Genomic DNA, 22,155 nt, shown 5'->3' with positions numbered 1-22,155 from the left:
GGGTTGGGGGCATGAGATCCAAATGAGTGTATTCCAAGGGGGAGACAGCTTTAAGACTCTTGGTTGGAGGGGGGAGGGAAGGGGTCTCTGTGCCTTAGAGGAACAACCTTTAAGACTCCTTCCACCCACCCCCACTCACTGCTGCCCCCTACTGGGTGTAGGCTGGTACTGCCAGCCCCCACCCCCAGGTCTGTTTCATGTCTGTTTACTGGGTCACGTGGGGAGGCTGTGCACGTGTAATTGACACAAGGGCTGATGGAGAAGAGGTGGCGGGGTTCGGGGCTCGGGCAGGGACCCTTCCTGCGGGCAATGCAGCCCCGGACCCATGCAAGTCGTTAAATGCAGCGCCGGGGAGGTGGCGGCCGATTGCAATTCGCCGAGGACAGAGAGAGAGAGGAGAGAGAGAGAGAGAGAAGCGGCGGCGGTGATCCAGCGCCAGAGGCAGGGTGGGTGGGTATACCATTGTCCGGCCCTGGTGAGGATGAGATGCCCGTGAGCCCGCTGCCGGCTTCTGCCAAGCCATGGCCCCGGGACGTGAGCTGAGATGGCAGAGCCGCCCCGGCCCCCGCCCCCGCCCCCGCCCGACTGCCTGAGGCGCTCGGCTCTGAGCTCTGCCCCCTGCCCCGCCGAGCCGCCAGCCCCGGCCGCTCTGCCCATGGGGCTGCAGGGCTTCCCCAGCCAGCCCGCGGCGGCTGGCCGGCCCCCCTGCCAACTCCTGCAGCCGGCTAGCCACCTCAGGGGCACGGGCATGGGCATGGGAGCGGAAGCGGGCGGAGACAATGAATCCTCTCAGCTGGATACAGTATCCCCTGGCACCCAAGTGGATACAGTATCCCCTGGCACCCACATGGTTACAGTATCCCCTGGCACCCAAGTGGATACAGTATCCCCTGGCACTCACATGGATACAGTATCCCCTGGCACCCACATGGTTACAGTATCCCCTGGCACCCACATGGTTACAGTAACCCCTGGCACCCACATGGATACAGTATCCCCTGGCACCCAAGTGGATACAGTATCCCCTGGCACCCACATGGTTACAGTATCCCCTGGCACCCAAGTGGATACAGTATCCCCTGGCACCCAAGTGGATACAGTATCCCCTGGCACCCACATGGTTACAGTATCCCCTGGCACCCAAGTGGATACAGTATCCCCTGGCACTCACATGGATACAGTATCCCCTGGCACCCACATGGTTACAGTATCCCCTGGCACCCACATGGTTACAGTAACCCCTGGCACCCACATGGATACAGTATCCCCTGGCACCCACATGGTTACAGTATCCCCTGGCACCCAAGTGGATACAGTATCCCCTGGCACCCACATGGATACAGTATCCCCTGGCACCCACATGGTTACAGTATCCCCTGGCACCCACATGGATACAGTATCCCCTGGCACCCAAGTGGATACAGTATCCCCTGGCACCCACGTGGTTACAGTATCCCCTGGCACCCACATGGATACAGTATCCCCTGGCACCCAAGTGGATACAGTATCCCCTGGCACCCACATGGTTACAGTATCCCCTGGCACCCAAGTGGATACAGTATCCCCTGGCACCCACGTGGTTACAGTATCCCCTGGCACCCAAGTGGATACAGTAACCCCTGGCACCCACATGGATACAGTATCCCCTGGCACCCATATGGTTACAGTATCCCCTGGCACCCACGTGGATACAGTATCCCCTGGCACCCACGTGGATACTGTATCCCCTGGCACCCAAATGGTTACAGTATCCCCTGGTGCCCATATGGTTACAGTATCCCCTGGCACTCAAATGGTTACAGTATCCACCAGCACCCATATGGTTACAGTATCTGCAGACACCAGAGTGGCCCCAATTCCCACTGGCACCCAAATGGTTACAGTGTCTACTGGCACCCGAATGTCTACAGCATCTGGGGACTCCCCACTAGTTTCAGCACTCACTAGCTCTCGAACGGTTATGGGGTCTGTGGGCACCGTGCATGGCGAGAGTGCAAGGAAGCTGCACCACCAACCGCCCCGCCATTCTCGGGACCACCTGCTGGCCATGGATCCTGTCCTCAGTACCCTTTCTGCCGGCCAGGAGGTGGCGAGCAGCAATTGCAGAAGGAGAGCCTTGGAGAGCCCGTGTCTGGTGCCAGCCTCTTGCCTGTGGCAGGGAGGGAGTGGCGGGGGCCTTCAAGTGGATGGGAGTGATGCCCAGCTGTGCCCCAAGCGGAAAAGATTGGAAAGCCTGGACAGTCCCAGTGGCCTGAGCCTGGTGAACGGCCACAGCGAGGATCCTGGCCCTGGCAAGGATGCCAAGTGGAAGAAAGAGGAGGATGAAAACGTGGCGCCCTTGGGGTGCCAGGACGCTAATGCGATGGGCAGGGCAGCGCAGGACGCGCACCTGAGACTCCAGATGCAGGACTTGGTAAACAACTACATTGTGCCCTGCATGAATTGTTATGGCATCTGCGTCAAGGACAATTTTCTCGGGGAGGGACTGGGGAATAAGGTCCTCATGGAAGTGCTGAGCCTACACCGGAATGGGATCCTGATGGACGGGAAGGTGGTCAGCCCTCTCAGTGTGCCCACCAGGAGCATCCGAGGAGACAAGATTGCCTGGGTGGATGGCAAGGAACAATCCTGTGCCAACATTGGCCTCTTGATGGCCAGGATCGATGAGCTGATCATCTACAGCACTGGCAGGCTGGGGGCATATATGATCAACGGGAGGACTAAGGTAAGGGAGCCATTGTTTGTTTGCAAGCTCCAATTGCATTGTGTCTTACCTGTCAGTAATTCACACTCTGTTATTACGTTAGCGTTACATTGGAAGCAAGTGGGAAGGAAGATGATTTGAGCCATACCATCAATTCTCAGCAGTCCCTATTGTCCGTGTGTATAGATTTACATATAGGTAGTTCTGCTATTAAATGGTGGTTGCGTTCTCATATGACCCTGCACTCCGCAAAAATCACGCTATACAAATCACTGAGGCTGAGGGGTGACCTTAATAGAGGTTTATAAAATCATGAGGGACATGGATAGGATAAATAGACAAGGTCTTTTCCCTGGGGTAGGGGAGTCCAGAACTAGAGGGCATGGGTTTAAGGTGAGAGGGGAAAGATTTAAAAGGGACCTAAGGGGCAACATTTTCCGGACAGACAGTGGTGCGTGCATGGATTGAGCTGCTCGAGGAAGTGGTGATGGCTGGTATAATTACAACATTTAAAAGGCATCTGGATGGGTATGTGAATAGGAAGGGTGTAGAAGGAGATGAACCAAATGCTGACAAATGGGACTAGATTAGGTTAGGATATGTGGTGGGCGTGGACGAGGTGGACCGAAGGGTCTGTTTCTGTGCTGTGCTTCTCTATGACTCTCTCTCTAGTTTTGGTGATGCAATCGCGCTACTGCCAACACGCGTTTTAAAAGTATGCGCTTTAGAAACAGCGTCCCCTATTTGTCAATGGTATTGCAAAGAATTCACGTTGACAAAATGTGTGTTATAGCAGAGCGACCTGTATGTACAGCTGTGTCAGGGCCCACACTCACTGAAGTTACAGTTTGTAGACAGTCATTTTCAAGTGATCTGAAAGTAAAAGAATGAACAGGGCTCCAGAGAGAGGGTGGGTCAGGGACTTGTGGCAAACTGGTTCTTCAGAACGGTTCGTGCTCCGCACCCTCAAATCCACGGCATTTTTTTTTGCAAAGTGTGTAAAACGCTGACAGATTTTGATAGGCTAAATGCTGCCAGTCTGTTTTACCCCCCCACCCCTTCAACCAAAGCAAGCGTGGGAGACTAGACCAACTGACAGCCTCAGGACAAGGTGTCGGCCATTTTGGATCCAGGAGAGGTTGGTTTGTTCAGTGATTATGTAAACATTTATGACTGAGGTGATTAAATATCTGGATACTCGAGGGGATTGGACGGGATATGGGGAGTGGGTGGGAAAGTGGGGTTGAGGCCTAGTAAATAGGAAGAGAGACAGGGCCCTGCTCCTGATTTGTGCGTCTGCATATTTATTGATTTTTCTACTCAACCTGTTCAGGGATGTTATTGTACACCTCAGGAGCAGGTGGGACTTGAACCCAGGTCTTTCTGGCCAGGGATAGGGTCACTACCACTGTGCCACAAAAAGACCCTGTGCACGTGTACATTTATGTATGGCCTGAAGCTTTTGCCATTATGATGGGAAAGATTCAAATATCTTATCACCAGTTTATTACGAGGTGCTGTGTTAATCTGATTAAGTTGCCTTTAGCCCATAATTGATAGAAATAGCCTTATCCTCAGGTTCATTTCCTTTAGGAAGGATGTTGTTCAACTTGAAAGGGTTCAGGAAAGATTTGCAAGGGTGGCCAGGGTTGGAAGGTTTGAGCTACAGGGAGAGGCTGAATAGACCGGGGCTGTTTTCCCTGGAGCGTCGGAGGCTGAGGGGTGACCTTATAGAGGTTTATAAAATCATGAGAGGCATGGATAGGATAAACAGACAAAGTCTTTTCCCCCTGGGGTGGGAGAGTCCAGAACTAGAGGCTATCGGTTTAGGTTGAGGGGGAAAGATTTAAGGAGTCTTAAGGGACAACATTTTCACACAGAGGGTGGTACGTGTATGGAATGAGCTGTCAGAGGAAGTGGTGAAGGCTGGTACAATTACAGCATTTAAAAGGCATCTGGATGGGTATATGAATAGGAAGGGTTTGGAGGGATATGGGCCAAATGCAAGCAAATGGGACTGGATTAGGTTAGGATATCTGGTCGGCATGGATGAGTTGGATCGAAGGTTCTGTTTCCGTGCTGTACATCTCTATCCCTATCTCTCAGTAGAGGGCAGGGGTGGGATTTATTCTTGATTGACTGGGAGCTGCTAATAAAACCCTCGCTCTCGATGCACAGTGGGGGATTCAGTGCTTTATTTTCCCCTCTGATTTAGTCCCTTCCCTGTCTTCCTGATACTTTTCACACACCATCTCTCTCTCTTGCACACGGAAACAGGCCCTTCGGCCCAACAAGTCTTTAACCCACCCAGACGCATTTCCCTACTTTTATCCCTGACTAATGCACCTGACGCTATGGGCAATTTAGCATGGCCAATTCACCCAACCTGCAAATCATTTGGAATGTGGGGTTTGAACTGGCCTCAATAGACTTTGCTGTAAATACTCAATTGGCTGCAGTGATTTACTGGTTGTGGTCTAAAAACAAAACAAAAGAGTCACAGTGGGAAGTTCTGTCAGATGTGTGTGATGGGGGAAAAGAAACTCCTCATTGTCCTTCATGTTGAACATTCCCTCTCATGGTAAAATAGCTCACACCTCCCCCCAAAAAGGAAAGCACGCTGGGTGGAGGCTTGAAGGATGGTAAGATATTGCAATTGATTGTTTCATTCTTTTTCAGTTGACAATGTGCATTTGTGTAGCATCTCAACCCCCCAGCCATTCTGAATCTCTTTTGGAGCCAGCTTTGAAGCACAGTTGTTGTTGGTATGTAGGCAATATGGCAGCCAGCTCTCTCGATCTGCAGAGTGCTCATGACCAGGTCATTTTGTATTTCATGATGTGGTTGGAAGACAGGTTACTGATTAGAATTGCTGACCCTGGAATCACCTGGGAAAACTAGGAGAAAGTGAGGACTGCAGATGCTGGAGATCAGAGTCCAGATTAGTGTGGTGCTGGAAAAGCACAGCAGGTCAGGCAGCATCCGAGGAGCAGGGAAATCGACGTTTCGGGCAAAAGCCCTTCATCAGGAATGATGTTAAAAGAGTAAGTGTTCATCCTCGGTGAGGGGGACGTCTGGGAGAATAATAAGGACATGACAGGACTGGGAGTTAGGACCTGATGAAGGGCTTATGTCCGAAACGTTGATTCTCCTGCTCCTCAGATGCTGCCTGACCTGCTGGGTTTTTCCAGCACCACACTCTTGCACCTGGGAAAACCGTCTCCTCTTTGAAATTGAGCCCATACCACCTATTAATGCCCTATGACATCTTCAAACTGTACCGGATCCACCATGTTCACTTCATACTGCCCTCTTTAGTGCCACGAGTGATACTCGGTGTGCTCTGAGGGAGATGGTGGGGGCGAGAGAGAGAATTTTTTTTTACTCATCTCCTGCTGCGATTCTAGCACAGCGACCCCTCAGACAGGAAGGATTACCGGCTTCAGACTAAGTTCCTTTTTGAGATTAGGAATTAGACACTGCACCTTTTTGCTACGATAGAGAGCAAAATGAGCAATGCAGGCCATTTTGAACTTGGTAACAAGAGTTGCATTTATTTAGCTCCTTTCATGGTGACCGGACGCCACAACTTTTCCAAGCGTGGCCATTGTTGTCATCTCAGAAACACATCTGTCAGTTTTCCTTGTTACACAGCAAGATCCCACAAACAGTGCTGTGGTCATGACTAATTAATTATTTTTGGTTGTTGTATTGAGGTGGGCTACAATGTGCAAGGCAGTGCCATTCTCCCCTTCAAAGTGGTGGCATTCACAATCTGCCCAGCGCCATCATGAGCTCCAAGGCCTTGATTTGATTTGTCCTTGAGGTTATTGCATCAGCACAGGTCATTGAGTGGTTCCCTGGCAACATTAAAACGCCCTTTTGGAGGACTTTTGTATTGGTGCCCTCATCACCACCCTGTCGTAATCAGATCCTTCACAGAACCGCAGAACCTCTACAGTGTAGAATCAGGCCACTCGGCCCATCGACCCTCCGAGCAGCATTCCACCTGCCTTTCCCTATCCCTGTAACCCTGCATTTCCCATGGCTAACCCATCTAGCCTGTACATCCCTGGATACTACGGGACAATTTAGCATGATCAATCCGCCCTAACCTGCACGTCTTTGGACTGTGTGGGAGGAAACCGGAGCACCCGGAGGGAACCCACACAGACACGGGGAGAATGAGCAAACTCCACGCAGTCACCCGAGGCTGGAATCAAACTGGGGTCCCTAGTGCTGTGAGGCAGCAGATGCTCACCACTGAACCACCTTGCCACCTCAGTGGGGTACAGTACTGGGGGGGACAGGTCTGTCTCTGTATAACACTGGGGTACAGTACTGGGGGGGACAGGTCTGTCTCTGTATAACACTGGGGTACAGTACTGGTGGGGACAGGTCTGTCCCTGTATAACACTGGGGTACAGTACTGGGGGAGACAGGTCTGTCTCTGTATAACACTGGGATACAGTACTGGTGGGGACAGATCTGTCAGTGTATAACACTATGATACTGTGATGCTAATGCTGATGGAATTTGAATTCAGGTTAATTAATAAGAAGCCGCCCCCGCTCCCAAACATAAGCTTGAGCCTGTGGTTTCTGAGTCCAGTGATATTCCCACTCCACAGTTACCTCCCACTGCTGTAGAGAAGCAAATGTCCGACTTCCTGCCTAATTGGTCCTGTCAGACAGCGTGACTGCCATGTTGCGCTTCTGACTTCTCGTTTAAAGTTTCTGAGGCTGTAGTTACATAAGACTCACGGTGAGGATAAAGAGATCCCAGTCAGGAAGACGCGAGTTACTGTGTCGAGGCAATGACCTTTCATCTCTCCAGATGCTTCCTGACCTGCTGAGCATTTCCAGCATGTTTCTGTTTTGAATTCAGATTTGAACGCGGCTCCCGCAGGTAAAAGGTCAGTGTTCATATCCCTGCACCACCCAGTTCCTGGTGTGATGAATTTATATATTTTGCCTATTGTGTGGTGGCTGTGTGTTTGGTCAGGTCAGTAACACTCCCGGAAGGTGTGAAGTGTTTGTGGGTTTTTTTTCTCCCCGTTGTTGTACAGCCTGTGGGAAGCCGACGGTTTGTTTGTTTATTTCTGTGTACAGCCTTTCGAAGCTTGTAATATTTAGATTGGGTAAAAAGTCTTACCAGAGGCCGCTCTGTCATTGTAAGAACAAGTTTGTCACAAAGACCAGTGAGACACAGGGCTCTCTTTGTGAATTCATTTTGGATACAGAGTCACACTGCATGGAAACAGACCCTTCGGCCCAACCAGTCCATGCCGACCATAATCCTAAACTAAATGCATCCCAGCTGCCTGCTGCTGGCCCATATCCCTCCAACCTTTCCTCTCCATGTACTTATGTCTTTTAAATGTTGTAACGTTACCTGCATCCACCATGTTTATTATTTTATTTTCATAATTTATTCCTATAACTTTTAAATTTGGGCTAATTGCTTCTTTACCTCTGTATTTTATTTTGTTGATCTTGAGTATCCGTACCTAGGTATCTTTGTCCCTAAGATGGTGCTGTAATCTGATGACTTTGAATTTTTCATTGTACTCACTTGAGTGCATGTGCCAGTAAAACTTGTTCACTTCTTTCAGAAATATATTTCACACAGAAACCACTCTGTTTTTTTAAAAAAAAATTGCCCCTCATGTCATTTTAAAATCTTTCTCCTCTTAAGAATATGTCCACTAGTCTTGAAATCCCCCACCCCAGGGAAAAGACCCAGGCTATTTACCCTATCCATGTCCCTCATAATTTTGTAAACCTCTATAAGGTCACCCCTCAGCCTCCGACGTTCCAGGTAAAATTAGCCCCAGCCTATCCAAACAGCTCAAATGGTCCGGTTACCTGGCAACGTACTGGTAAATCCCTTCTGTACCCTCTCCTGTATAATAATATCTTTCCTATAACAGGCGAACCAGAACTGGATGCCGCACTAAGTTAGTTCCTATTTGATTCTGTTGGGGGGGAGGGGGGGAGTTTGCGTTGAGTTTACATCTCCCATCCTAATGGTGCTGACTCCCAGGCAATGGAAAACATGATGTACAGTGGGAGGGTCACTGGACCCGATACGTTAACTCTGATTTCTCTCTCCACAGATGCTGCCAGACCTGCTGAGCTTTTCCAGCAATTTCTGTTTTTGTTTCTGATTTTCAGCATCTGCACTTCTTCTGGCTTTGATTTCTGGCTTCTTCTGGGTGGCACGGTGGCACAGTGGTTAGCACTGCTGCCTCACAACGCCAGAGACCCGGGTTCAATTCCCGCCTCAGGTGACTGACTGTGTGGAGTTTGCACGTTCTCCCTGTGTCTGCGTGGGTTTCCTCCGGGTGCTCCGGTTTCCTCCCACAGTCCAAAGATGTGCGGGTTAGGTGAATTGGCCATGCTAAATTGCCCGTAGGTAATGGGGTAAATGTAGGGGAATGGGTGGGTTTCGCTTCGGCGGGTTGGTGTGGACTTGTTGGGTCGAAGGGCCTGTTTCCACACTGTAAGTAATCTAATCTAATTTGACGTGTTCACCGAGGTAACAAACTCCTGATTCTGTGCTGGCCTCCACGACATTCCAAGCTGCTCTGTAGCCAATCGAGAACTTCCAACGCTGAGCTCTGACACTGTGCAGCACAGACAGTGTGGCAGCCATTTTGTGCACAACAGGTTCCCAAAACCAACAATGGGATAATGACCCAATAATCTGCTTTTCTGTGTCCCAAGCCTTTGGCGAAAGGATTTACTTGAGGGATGCATTTGGGTTGGTGTGTTTGAGTGCATGTTCACGTCTGAATGCATTTTAGAACCACAGAGAAAGTGACAGGACAGGCCCAATGGCCTCTTCCTGCGCTATCCATATCAGCTGATTTATAGAATTCCTACGGAGTGGAAGGAGGCCGTTTGTTTCATCATGCCCTTACTGAGCCTCCAAAGAGCATCCCACCCAGACCCACCCTCTACTCCATCCCTGTAACCCTACGTTTCCCCAAGGCTAACCCACCCAGCCTGCACATCCGCGGACACTATGGAGCAATTTAGCATGGACTTCCATCCTCACCTCCACATCTTTGGACTGTGGGAGGAAACCGGAGCACCCGGAGGAAGCCCACGCAGACAAAGGGAGAATGTGCAAACTCCACACACAGACAGTCGCCCGAGGCTGGAATCGAACCCGGGTCCCTGGGGCCTGAGAGTAAACTTGCCATTTGGGTATCAATCCAAGTTCTTTTTTGGATGAGAGGATGGAAAGGGTTGGAGGTGATATGGGCCGGGAGGTGGGATTAGTTTAGTTTCGGATTATGGCTGGCATGGACTGGTTGGGCCGAAGGGTCTGTTTCCATGCAGTGTGACTCTGTATCCAAAATGAATTCACAAAGAGAACACTGTCTCACTGGTCTTTGTGACAAAACTGTTCTTGCAATGAAAGAGCAGCCTCTGGTAAACTATCCACAATGTGGGTAGTTTATTTGGTCAGTAATTTCTGTCCCTCCCGCCCTTATGACACAAAATGAGAGGTGGGAGGAAGCTCCTGTGGAGTGCTAACACCAGCTTCGATGAGTTGGGCCGAATGGCCCAATTCTGCAGTACTTTCTGTGTGGCTGTCCTTCAATGATTCACCAACCAAAATCCCATCTTTTCCCTCTGGACTAAGGAACAAAATCCCGAGCTGTTTTGAAAGAGAATTCCCACGTCCAAGCCAACATTCCATCCCCTGACCTGTGCTGTCAAAAGACGTCTAAGCAGTGATATCTCGTACAGAATTGTCTGTGGAATCTTGCTGTTCACAAAATGGCAGGCCCCAGTCAGCCTACATACAAATGGGTCCAGTATGGGAAATTAACAGTGGGCTGCTGGAGAGACTTTGAGATGTGTTGCAGAAACAAGCTGCTGTTTTACTCACTGCCCCTTTTGAGACAGGTCTGTGAGGCAGGAAGGCTGAAATGACTGTGAGGAAATCGTAGGCCGCACCATGACTCTGATCTACTGCAGGCCTTAATCCAATCCCATTCGCATCCCCATCTTTTCCCCAAAATATGGACCTTACTGCTTCATCTTTTGGCATTTTTCTTTTTCTTTTATAAATCTTTACCCCAGGTGCTGTTTGGGAGGAGTGGAGCCGGGGAAAGACTGCCAGTTACCATGGTAACTATGTGCTGTGTGTGAGAGAGAACAGGTGAACACATCTGTCGCAGCATTTTTGTCCCTTTTGGTATTGACTGTTGCGACAGTGGGCCACGGACTACGCCATTCTCTGGGTGACATGTTGGAAATTCTATGCTGTTGAAATGGGGGCCAAATGACCCTTGCTCAAGGATAGAAGATACAAAGGAAAGACAAAGAGGTGCATTAGGGGTAAATATAGGGTCTGAGTGGGTTACTCTTCAGAGGGTCGGTGTGGACTTGTTGGGCTAAATGGCCTGTTTCCATACTGTAGGGAATCTAATCTGTGGCTTAGAGGTATGATCACTGAACTGTTAATCCAGAGACCCAGGTAATGGTCTGGAGATTTGGGTTCAAATCCCACTATGGTAGATGGGATTAAGAGTCTGATGATCGATTGTTAGGAAAAACCCATTAATGTCCTTTAGGGAAAGAATCTTCCATCCTCACCCAGTCTGGCCTACATGTGACTCTAGACCCACAGGAACATGATTGACTCTTAACTGCCATCTGGGCAATTAGGGATGGGCAATAAATGCTGGATTGGCCAGCAATATCCTCATAGAGATGTACACCATGGAAAAAGACCCTTCGGTCCAACACATCCATGCCGACCAGATATCCCAACCCAATCTAGTCCCACTTGCCATCACCTGGCCCATATCCCTCCAAACCCTTCCTATTCATATACCCATCCAAATGCCTCTTAAATGTCGTAATTGTACCAGCCTCCTCCACTTCCTCTGGCAGCTCATTCCATACACGTACCACCTTCTGTGTGAAAAAGTTGCCCTGTAGGCCTCTTTTATATCTTTCTCCTCTCATCCTAAACCTATGCCCTCTAGTTCTGGACTCCCCCCACCCCAAGGAAAAGATTTTATCTATTTATCCTATCCATGTCCCTCATGATTTATAAACCTCTGTAAGGTCACCCCTCAGCCTCTGACGCTCCAGGGAAAACAGCCCCAGCCTGTTCAGCATCTCCCTGTAGCTCAAATCCTCCAACCCTGGCAACATCCTGAATTAATAAAGGAAGGAAGAACATCATTGGATTGTGGTCAAATGGATATGGGTGTAAACCGATTAAAAAGAAACTAGTTCATTGGTCGATGGACAGTTGGTACTGGGATGCCAGTTAGTATCAGGTGTGATTTGGGGACCATATTAGTTTTTAATGGCCAGTGATGTGAGCTATTCAGCTGGTTGCTAATCCTTAATAGGACACTTTTGGACTTTAATTTGTAAAGTTCACTGAGCGACAGTAGCTCCCAGTCAAACCTTCCTTTTCAGATGCCCCCATCTTGTCTCTTTCTCTGTGATCTCCTCCAACCCTCTGAGATCTCGCACTCTTGAGAATTCTGGCCTTTCATGGGTCCCCAGTTTTTACTGATTCTGCTATTGGCAGCTGTCCAAACTATGGACCTTACTGCTTCATCTTTTGGCATTTTTATTTTTCTTTTATAAATCTTTACCCCGGGTGCTGTTTGGGAGGAGTGGAGCCTAGACACCAAACTCTGGACTTCCTGTCTGCCACTAGCTCTCCTATCAAGTCACTCCTTTGATAGCTGCCTCTGTCGGTCAGCAGCCCTAATGTCTCCTTCTGTGGCTTGCTGTCACGTGGTGTTTGATAAAGCTGCTGTGATTTTTTTTTAGGTGTGGGCTATATGGAGTGTGTGGCTGACTGAAATAAAACGCTCATGTCAGTATCTTCCAGAGTAAAACATTGACCCCTTTGTAGCGGTTTTGAAATCCTCGATCTCTGATTCAAAGGAGAATCCATTACCCTCTGAGCCAAGCTGATGTAGAGCAGTTGACACATTCAGGGAACTTCCTGATCATCTACTGCAGACATAAGCTCCAGAATAATTTTACAAAAAATAAAAACAATATTGGAAATGTAAAGGAGAGACCAAAAAGGGGGGGTTGTCCAATGACTCAAACAGGATTAACAAGAAAGTCAGGATTGTCACGATCTGAGTGTTTTTCTGTATAAATTATACAGACGGTGTCTATTCAGCAGGGTAAGGGTCACTCTCTGTGTAACTGCACAGAGTCCGGGTTTATTCAGCAGGGTAAGGGTCACTCTCTGTGTAACCGTACAGAGTCCGGGTTTGTTCAGCAGGGTAAGGATGACTCGCTGTGTAACCGTACAGAGTCCGGGTTTATTCAGCAGGGTAAGGATGACTCGCTGTGTAAATGCACAGAGTCCGGGTTTATTCAGCAGGGTAAGGGTCACTCGCTGTGTAAATGCACAGAGTCCGGGTTTATTCAGCAGGGTAAGGATGACTCACAGAGTTCTGCATGTGGTTACATTTTGAGTGACCCTGGCTCAGCTGATCACGGGAAGATAAACCGAATGAGAGAACGCTCCATTGTTGTGCAAGGTTCCCTGCCTGAGTGAAGGCTGCTGCAGGAGAGTCCCTTGGTTGTTGCTTCACTGCAGACCCATTGGTATCTCTATTAACCTGGCTGTTTTCTCTCTCTCTCTGTAGGCGATGGTGGCTTGCTACCCTGGGCACGGAACTGGGTACGTCCGACACATTGACAACCCCAACGGTGATGGGCGATGTGTCACGTGTATTTATTATCTGAACAGGGACTGGGATATCAACGTAAGTCTTGCTTCTTTCATCCTGCCCATTCTGTCCTTATTTGTTTATGGGATGTGGGTGCCACTGGCTGGGCCAGCACACATTGCCCTTTCCCTAATTGCCCCCTTGAGAAGGTGGGGGTGAGCTGCCTTCTGGAACCGCTGCCGTCCATTTGGCTGTGGGTTGACCCACAATGCCCTTAGGGAGGGAATGCTAGGATTCTGACCCAGTGGCACTGAAGGAACAGCGATATATTTCCAAGTCAGGATGGTGGGTGGAGGGGAACTTGCGGGGGGTGGTGTTCCCATGTATCTGCCGCCCTTGTCCTTCTAGATGGTCATGGTCATATGTTTGGAAGGTGCTGTCTGAGGATCTTTGGTGAATTTCTGCTGTGTATCCTGTTCGTGATACACACTGCTGCGACTGAGCGTCGGTGGGGGAAGGAGTGGATATTGATGGTAATGGTTGGGGTGCCAATCAAACAAATTGATTGCTGTGTTTTCCGTATTGCAACAGTGACTCCACTTCAGGGGCACTTAACTGGGATGTTGTGAAAGGGGAAATAAAAATACAAAACCTTTCTAACCTCTGTTCCCAGATGGCAAGGAGCCAACATCAAAGGAAACTCTGTGTCTATCCCTGTCCTGGGAGTGTTTGATGGGGACAGTGTAGAGGAAGCTTTACTCTGTATTTAACCCATGCTGTCCCTGTCCTGGGAGTGTTTGATGGGGGACAGTGTAGAGGGAGCTTTACTCTGTATCTGACCCCATGCTGTCCCTGTCCTGGGAGTGTTTGGGGGACAGTGTAGAGGGAGCTTTACCCTGTATCTAACCCTTGCTGTCCCTATCCTGGGAGTGTTTGGGGACAGTGTAGAGGGAGCTTTACCCTGTATCTAACCCTTGCTGTCCCTGTCCTGGGAGTGTTTGATGGGGGACAGTGTAGAGTGAGCTTTACCATGTATCTAACCCTTGCTGTCCCTGTCCTGGGAGTGTTTGGGGGACAGTGTAGAGGAAGCCTTACCCTGTATCTAACCCTTGCTGTCCCTGTCTGGGAGAGTTTGATGGGGGACAGTCTAAAAGAGTAGAGAGAGTTTAACTCAGTATCCAACCCAATGTTGTACCTTAGCATTGTTTGATGGGGTCAGTGCAGAGAGAGCTTTACTTTTATTTTAAGAGTAGAGGGAGTAGGGTTGATGTTGAACTTCCTCCATTCACAGTAATCTGGGTGTAATCAGAAGGACTGTGGTGGTTCAGATTGAGTGTCTGCTGAGGGACTTGAACCTGGCACCTTGTGATTTGGAAGTGAGTGTGCTGTTTCCATTGAGGCACTGTGGGCTGTCCCCCATCACAGTGGGGGACGTGTGAGGGCAGCACGTGGCTTACTGTGTCTCTCTGACAGGAAGTGATGCTGTGTGCCATGTCTGGTGACGTGTCCCTTAGTGAACTGCCAAGATTCCCTTATTCATGCCTGTCCCGCTTTCTTTCCCTAGGTCCATGGTGGCTTGCTACAGATATTTCCGGAAAACCGCTCGGAGGTTGCGAACATTGAGCCTTTATTTGACAGGTTATTAATTTTCTGGTCTGACCGTAGGAACCCACATGAAGTAAAACCTGCCTTTGCTACCAGGTAATAAGGAGCAAGAAAGTAATTTTGGACAGTGCCAGTAGGAGGCAGCGGCGAGTGGGTTTGGGTGAAGAGGCCATTATACATTAACAAAGATAGGTCTGTCAGTGTATAACACTAGGATACAGTACTGATGGGGACAGGTATGTCACTGTATAACACTGGGATACAGGTCTGTCTCTGCATAATACTGGGGTACAGTACTGGTGGGGACAGGTCTGTCACTATAACACTGGGGTACAGTACTGGTGGGGACTGGTCTGTCTCTGTATAACACTGGGGTACAGTACTGGTGGGGACAGGTCTGTTTCTGTGTAACACTGGGGTACAGTAGTGGTGGGGACAGGTCTGTCACTGTATAACACTGGGGTACAGTACTGGTGGGGACAGGTCTGTCACTGTATAACACTGGGGTATGGAACTGGTGGGGACAGGTCAGTCTCTGTGTAACACTGGGGTACAGTAGTGGTGGGGACAGGTATGTCACTGTATAACACTGGGGTACAGTACTGGTGGGGACAGGTCTGTCACTGTATAACACTGGGGTACAGTACTGGTGGGGGCAGGTATGTCACTGTATAACACTGAGGTACAGTACTGGTGGGGACAGGTCTGTCACTGTATAACACTGGGGTACAGTACTGGGTGGGAACAGGTCTGTCTGTATAACACGGGTACCGTACTGGTGGGGACAGGTCTGTCAGTGTATAACACTGGGGTACAGTACTGGGTGGGAACAGGTCTGTCTGTATAACACTGGGGTACAGTACTGGGGGGGACAGGTCTGTCTCTGTATAACACTGAGGTACAGTACTGGTGGGGACAGGTCTGTCTGTATAACACTGGGGTACAGTACTGGTGGGGACAGGTCTGTCTGTATAACACTGGGGTACAGTACTGGTGGGGACAGGTCTGTCAGTGTATAACATGGGGGTACAGTACTGGTGGGGAATTCATAATGTTGAGGGATATTGTATAACTAAGTTGTAGAACTCCTCAAAATGAAGCAGTCCGTTGTGAGCTTGTTGCGATACAAGGATGTTGCTTTGGAATGAGCTGTGTTTTTTTTTCCCTCACAATCAGAGCACTGACTACACCGAATGGGAAGGTTCCTCCTGCCTCTGGATCCTTTCCCTACACCGACAGCGGCCTTGACCTATTTGCATTTGCGTTCACCTCTGAAGAACCCTCGATCCCTGCGTCGGTAACCTCCCAGTGTGTGCCCATTTAAGGAGGCTCGCCCAAGGCAGGGACTGGCTTTTCCTGTGGCTGGGGATGTGAGCAGAGACCTCCAATCCCAGCTTCCAGCTAAATATAATCTCCAGGCACTTCCCACTGGGGTCCTGGAGGATGGACACAGTCATCTCCTGCTGAAGGGATTTGAATCCGACTGCAGTGTGTGATTGTATTGTTTCTCGGTCTGGAACCTGGGTCCCCTTTATCAGGCTTTCCCTTTACCCCCCCACCCTGCACTGCTCTATTCCAGCCCTCCCCCCTACACTGTCAGTGGAACTCTGCCTCGTTTCCTGAGTTGGTCCACGTCACCAAACTGGTGATGGGTGATGGGCTTCACCGACTGGTGAGGGACAGAGTAAACTCTGAACTCTTTCCCCTGGAAGTTGAGAAGAATGAAGAGATGGGTTTATTGAAATGTGTAAGATTCCTGAGGGACATAGAGACGGAGAGGTTACCCTTCACTGGGAAATCTGGAACCCAGAGAGGAGCATTTATTGATTTGATTTCAATTATTATTCTGTCATATACCGAGGTATAATGACAGGTTGTGTTTTGCGTGTTGTACAGACAGATCATACCTTACGAAGTGCGTTAGAGTCATAGAGCATCAGCCAAGGCAAGATTCAAACCCAGTCCCCAGAACGTTATCTGGGTCTCAGGATTAATAGTGCCGCGATAATACCACTTGCCCATTGGACCCATGCTGTTGGTGTCAAGTGTACCAGCTGTGTAAACACTGAGCTAACCTACTCCTTTCCCTCCAACCCCCCATTGGCCAGGACACTGTGAGGCGTTGTAACTTAGAAAAATCTATTTTAGCAGCCACGTTGTTTTTACATCCAGCATTTTCCCTTGGCACGGCTGAGGAGAACGGGGTTAACCGAATTGGACAAGAGAGACAGATGGCTGTCCTGACCATGTCTTTCCACCCCTCTCTCTCTCCCCCTCAGGTACGCCATTACTGTCTGGTATTTTGATGGAAAGGAACGCGTCGCAGCCAAAGAGCGATTTAGGAAAGGTATGGACTTCTCATGGCACTCCCTGTCAGCCGTTTGAATAGTTTATGGAGGCCGGAGTGCCTCAAAGGTTTAGGATTCTGAGCACTACAGCCCTGGGCTAAGAGTGTGGACCAGGCAGGAAGTGTGGGTGGGAAATTTGGGAGCTGTGACCGAAACCATGCAAGGTATCGAAAGAGCAAGCAAGGAGAAGCTCTCTCTAGCAGAGGAAGAGCTGGTTAACGAGAGAATCCATTGAATTAGAATTCCTACACTGCAGAAAGAGGTCACTTGGCCCATCAAGTCTGTACTAGCCCTCCAAAGAGCATCCTGAACCCCCTTCACCCATCCTCCATCTGGGATTCTACCCCCATCAGAGACTGGGGACAGTGCAGATGTGAAAGATCCAGGCGCTTCTGCTTGTTACATCACCAGTGATGCAGAAACTTATTGCATGAAGGGGAGGCCATTCAGCCCCTTCTTTCCCATGGTAGCTCCTCACAAGAGCTCTGAACTTAGTCCCACTCCATCCTGCACACACTGTTCAAGCTTTACCCTGCAATTCTTATATAATCCCCTTAAGTTCCCACAGTCTTTTGATGATGTGGAGGTGTCAATGTTGGACTGGGGTGGACAACATCAAAGGTCACACAACACTAGGTTATAATCCAACAGGTTTGTTTGAAATAACAAGCTTCAGGTAACGAAGGGGCAGTGCTCCGAAAGCTTGTGATTTCAAATAAACCTGTTGGATTATAACCTGGCGTTGTGTGATTTCTGACGATCTATCAGGCAGTGAGTGGCAGATTGTGACCGCCTGGTTTCCCTTCAAGTAAAATCTCCTCTGATTTGTTTGTGAATTATTTCAAATCTGTTTTCTGCTGGAGGGTGTAGTTCCTCCTCATTTACTCTGATGGAGCAGTGGTGATTGAGGGACTATGTTCCTCAGAGGAAAGGCTGTTGAGAGGGGATAGGGCAGGAGTGGGCAAAATCACGGGGTGGGGGGGTGTCTGGGCAGAGTGAAGAGAGACAGAAATGTTCCCTCGTCGTGAAAGAGTTGAACACAAGAGGGTGCAGATTGAAACTTGCTCGCGCGAGAAGCGATGAAAATGATGAGGAGAGAGCACGCGCAGTGAGTGGTTGGGATCCTGGAATTTATTGTCAGGGGCTCGTTCTGAACGGGAAGCCTGTGCCAGGAGAAGGCGAAATGGACAGGCAGGAGGCTGGAAGAATGTAGTAAGCCCTGTCCTGAGGATGGGTTACACCCGAAATGTCAACCTCTCCACCTGCCTGGCCTGCTGTGTTCTTCCAGCCTCCTTCCTTTGGATCCTAGTATAGGCAGGCTTTATTTCCTGTCTCTAACCAGGGAGAAGGCAGAGGCTGGGACTGAGCGGGATACTTGTAGGGAGAGAGCCAGTCCGATGGCGATGGGCTGAGTGGCCTCCATCTGGCATTGTCCCAAATCTCTGATCCTGTTAAACGTCTCCTCTCTTCACAGCTTCAGCTCAGAAGGCTTTGCAGTTCACCCAGACCAGTACGACGTAGGGTCCAGTCGGACAGGAACCACCCCCCACGTCCAACGAGCAGATGGATTGCATGCGCTGAGCTGGTGTTGTGTCATCGAACCTCCTCCTCCTCCTCCGTCCACCTCAAAGGCTCTCCATCCAACACCCACCCAGCTGACCCACCTCCATACACCGTCCTGGGGCACCTTGAAACAGTGGTTCGGTTCACTAAGGACCACCGAGTTCTTCAAACTGACAAGAAAGGGCAGGCGAAGGGTCACCGGAGCAGCATTTCACCCTCCACTGTGCATTATGGGAACTTGCACATTGATAATGTACAGAGAGAAATCATTTGTTGGACTTATTTCTGTTTGTTACTCTGCCCCTGAGCAATCATTGTGTGTTTGGGGTCAGAAAGCTTTACTTTCAGTTCAAAAGAAGAGAGACAGACTTTACTCTGTATCTAACCCTGTGCTGTCCCTGTCCTGGGAGTGTTTGATGGGGGACAGTGTAGAGGGAGCTTTACTCTGTATCTAACCCTGTGCTGTTCCTGTCCTGGGAGTGTTTGATGGGGACAGTGTAGAGGGAGCTTTACTCTGTATCTAACCCTGTGCTGTTCCTGTCCCGGGAGTGTTTGATGGGGACAGTGTAGAGGGAGCTTTACTCTGTATCTAACCCCAATGCTGGCAAAGAAAATCATTCGTTATTCCAGAGACACACAGCCTTGATACGGATAAACTTCCCTTTGCAAATAACACACTCTCATTGCCTTGTTTTAAAGTTGAACATTATTTTCCAGATACGGTTTGTTGGGTGGGGAGGGGGATGGGAGTTAAAGGGCAAAGTGTCCAGTTCCTAGACCCTGCCCTCAAGCATTGGCTTTTGTTATTCAGAAACCACTTCCCAACTCTCCTTCCCCACTCCCCCCAAACTCCAGATAATTGAATGGACCATCTGCTTCCTGAAGACCTTATCGATGTACCTTGGGATGGTACTGAGGGAACCCTTGGGAGGCTCCTTTCCTTGTTCTCACCCCGCTCCCCCACTATCCCGGCTGCCCCATTCCAGTTGGGGGTCAGGACTGTGGAAAGCGAGCCCTCGAACGCTCTGCGTCTCCTTGTTATTAAAACCGGCGCACAGGTCATCCCGTTTCAGACTCCTCGCTGGGGCGTCTTGTCCAGTATCAGAAAGGACCACGCCAGTTCATGGACCTTTTAAACTCTGAACCTTTGCCTTTAAGGTGAGTAGAAGACTCAATAAACGAACACTGAAAGAACCGTGGATGCTGTAAATCAGAAACAAGAACCGAAATTACTGGAAAAGCTCAACAGGTCTGGCAGCATCTGTGGAGAGAAATCAGAGTTAACGTTTTGGATCTGGTGACTCCCCTCCTCAGCCCAGAGGTTCTGAGGAGCTTCCTCCAGACGTTCCTGGTTTAGTTTTTGGTCCCTGAATAAGGAATTCCTTCTCTCTTCGGAAAGTGGATCTGATTTTGTTTTTGTGGAAGGTCGCTGTGAGTCTGGCGCCCTCCGGCCTGGGACTGCCAACTTCTCCCGGATTGTCCTAGAGATTCCGGAGACGGTCAGCGATGCCCCCCAAACACTGTTTCCCCCCCCCCCACCCCCCCCAACACACACACACACACACACACACCCTGAGGGGGTGGGGAGGAATCTGTCTAAGAAAGAAAATGTATCTAATTGTCTTCTGATTACGTTTGGAAAGATTGCGGAGCTGGCCGTGTAAGGGAAGTTTGATTGTTGGGACAGGAATGTTCCCGCGTGTGCGTGTGTGTGTGTGTGTGTGTGTGTGTGCGCGCGCACAGGGAGAGTCTGCAGTTGGGCTGAGAAGGTGGGACACTGCCGATGGACTGGGGGGTAGGGGGTGACTGGTTGGGCACTGGGAGGGGATGTCATGTGATGAAAGTATTGGTGACTCTCCATTGACCGCAGTCGGTCCAGTTGGGTTGGTGGGATTCTGGGGAATGGAGGGGGAGAAGGGGTCACGTTTCACCAATGGGTTGAGGGTCTGGTCTTGCGCTCCAATTTCAGAGGAACTGCACCGTTTTCACTTCCACCCCCAACCCTTCCTCTCCCCGCCCCCCCCCCCCCCATACCTAGACTGGAGTGGAAGGGTGAATGACAGTAGGGCAGCAGTGGATACACAGCAATGAGGAGTAGGCCATTTGGCCACCTTGTGTCTGCTTAATAGGACCGTGACCTGATCTGATTGTAGCCTCAAAGCCACTGCCCTCTCTGTTCCCTGTAACCGCTGACTCCCTGATCAATCAAAGTCCATCCAACTGGGGCCTTGAATACATTCAATACCCCAGGCCTCCAGTGCTCCCCAGTGAAGAATATTCTATGCACTGTCAGAAACTATCTCTCTCTCTCTCTTTCTCTTTCTCTCTCTCTTTCTCTCTCTCTCTCTCCAGCTTAAATGAGGGACTCACCGTAGGGCGATTACACACCAGCATCCAGGTGACAGGAGGAAGGGGTCTGCTCCACTCGCTCTCCCTGGAGAACAGGCAGTGGCTTTACCTGCCCACATTCCTGATGAAGAGCTCCTGATGGAAACGTCGACTCTCCTGCTCCTCGGATACTGCCTGACCGGCTGTGCTTTTCCAGCACCACCTCTTTACTTGTGGCTGGTATCTGAGCCAAACTGCTCAGCGTCCCACCTGTAGGATGGATCACCGATCCTCGCTCTGTGAGGGGCTGGGGTGTGGGACGTTTAGCTGGGGTGACTGTGTTTTTGTAGAAAGTTGACTCGCGGTTTGATTTTGTGAAATGCGTTTGTCTCTGGCCCCAGCACTTTCTCGCCTCTGCATTACATCAGTGAAGGAAGGGCAGTATCTGATTAAAACTGAACTGTTTACTCTTGCAAAGTGGATCCTGTTTCATCCTGTTGGCCTTTAAAGTTCCTCTCGCGTTAGGAAGAGGGGCGTTTACATTTGCTCCCCCTCCCCCCATTAATACCTCCTTTCTCCCCCTCGTCTCCCTGCTGTTGGCTATTTCTGTGACCAGCTCCAAACTGTACAAGTTTGTCCCATGGGGAGAGATTGAGGAGTTTAGGCATGCGCCCCCCCCCCCCCCCCCCCCCCCCCCCACCCCTGGGGCTCTGGGCCTGCCCTCAGTCCCCTGGGGCTCTGGGCCTGGCCTCGCCCCTGGTCAGGGCCTGGCCTCGCCCCGGGTTCGAGGAGAACGAGAGGACATCTTATTGCGGTCTATAAGATGTTAAAGGGAGTTGAGAAAGTAGACGGAGAGAGGATGTTTCAATCCACACTGACAGGTCATTGCTTCAGGATAAAGGTTGGTTTTAAAACAGGGATGAGGA

At 49.9% G+C, this 22,155-nt stretch overlaps 1 protein-coding gene across 1 annotated transcript; it reads left to right on the top strand.

Annotated features, from left to right (window-relative positions):
- The first annotated feature begins 226 nt into the window (after nucleotides 1-226).
- Nucleotides 227-21,706, top strand: egln2 (egl-9 family hypoxia-inducible factor 2). The gene is made up of 5 exons (XM_060855920.1): nucleotides 227-2,725; nucleotides 13,362-13,481; nucleotides 14,950-15,086; nucleotides 17,270-17,337; nucleotides 18,813-21,706. Exons 1-5 carry the CDS (start codon nucleotides 545-547, stop codon nucleotides 18,857-18,859), a joined length of 2,553 nt encoding a protein of 850 aa, XP_060711903.1. The 5' UTR covers nucleotides 227-544; the 3' UTR covers nucleotides 18,860-21,706.
- The last annotated feature ends 449 nt before the right edge of the window (nucleotides 21,707-22,155 follow it).

This window comes from Hemiscyllium ocellatum, chromosome 47 (genome assembly GCF_020745735.1).
Source record: "Hemiscyllium ocellatum isolate sHemOce1 chromosome 47, sHemOce1.pat.X.cur, whole genome shotgun sequence".
NCBI lineage: Eukaryota > Metazoa > Chordata > Chondrichthyes > Orectolobiformes > Hemiscylliidae > Hemiscyllium > Hemiscyllium ocellatum.
Note: the sequence above shows the minus strand (reverse complement) of the source record. Positions and strands in the feature narration are given on the sequence as shown.

Bases quoted from the DNA above. Each gene is read 5' to 3' on its own strand.
- egln2 (XM_060855920.1), top strand. From the start codon at position 545: ATGGCAGAGCCGCCCCGGCCCCCGCCCCCGCCCCCGCCCGACTGCCTG. The intron at 13,482-14,949 runs GTAAGTCTTGCT...TTCTTTCCCTAG, and splicing joins ACAGGGACTGGGATATCAAC to GTCCATGGTGGCTTGCTACA. The intron at 17,338-18,812 runs GTATGGACTTCT...CTCTCTTCACAG, and splicing joins CAAAGAGCGATTTAGGAAAG to CTTCAGCTCAGAAGGCTTTG.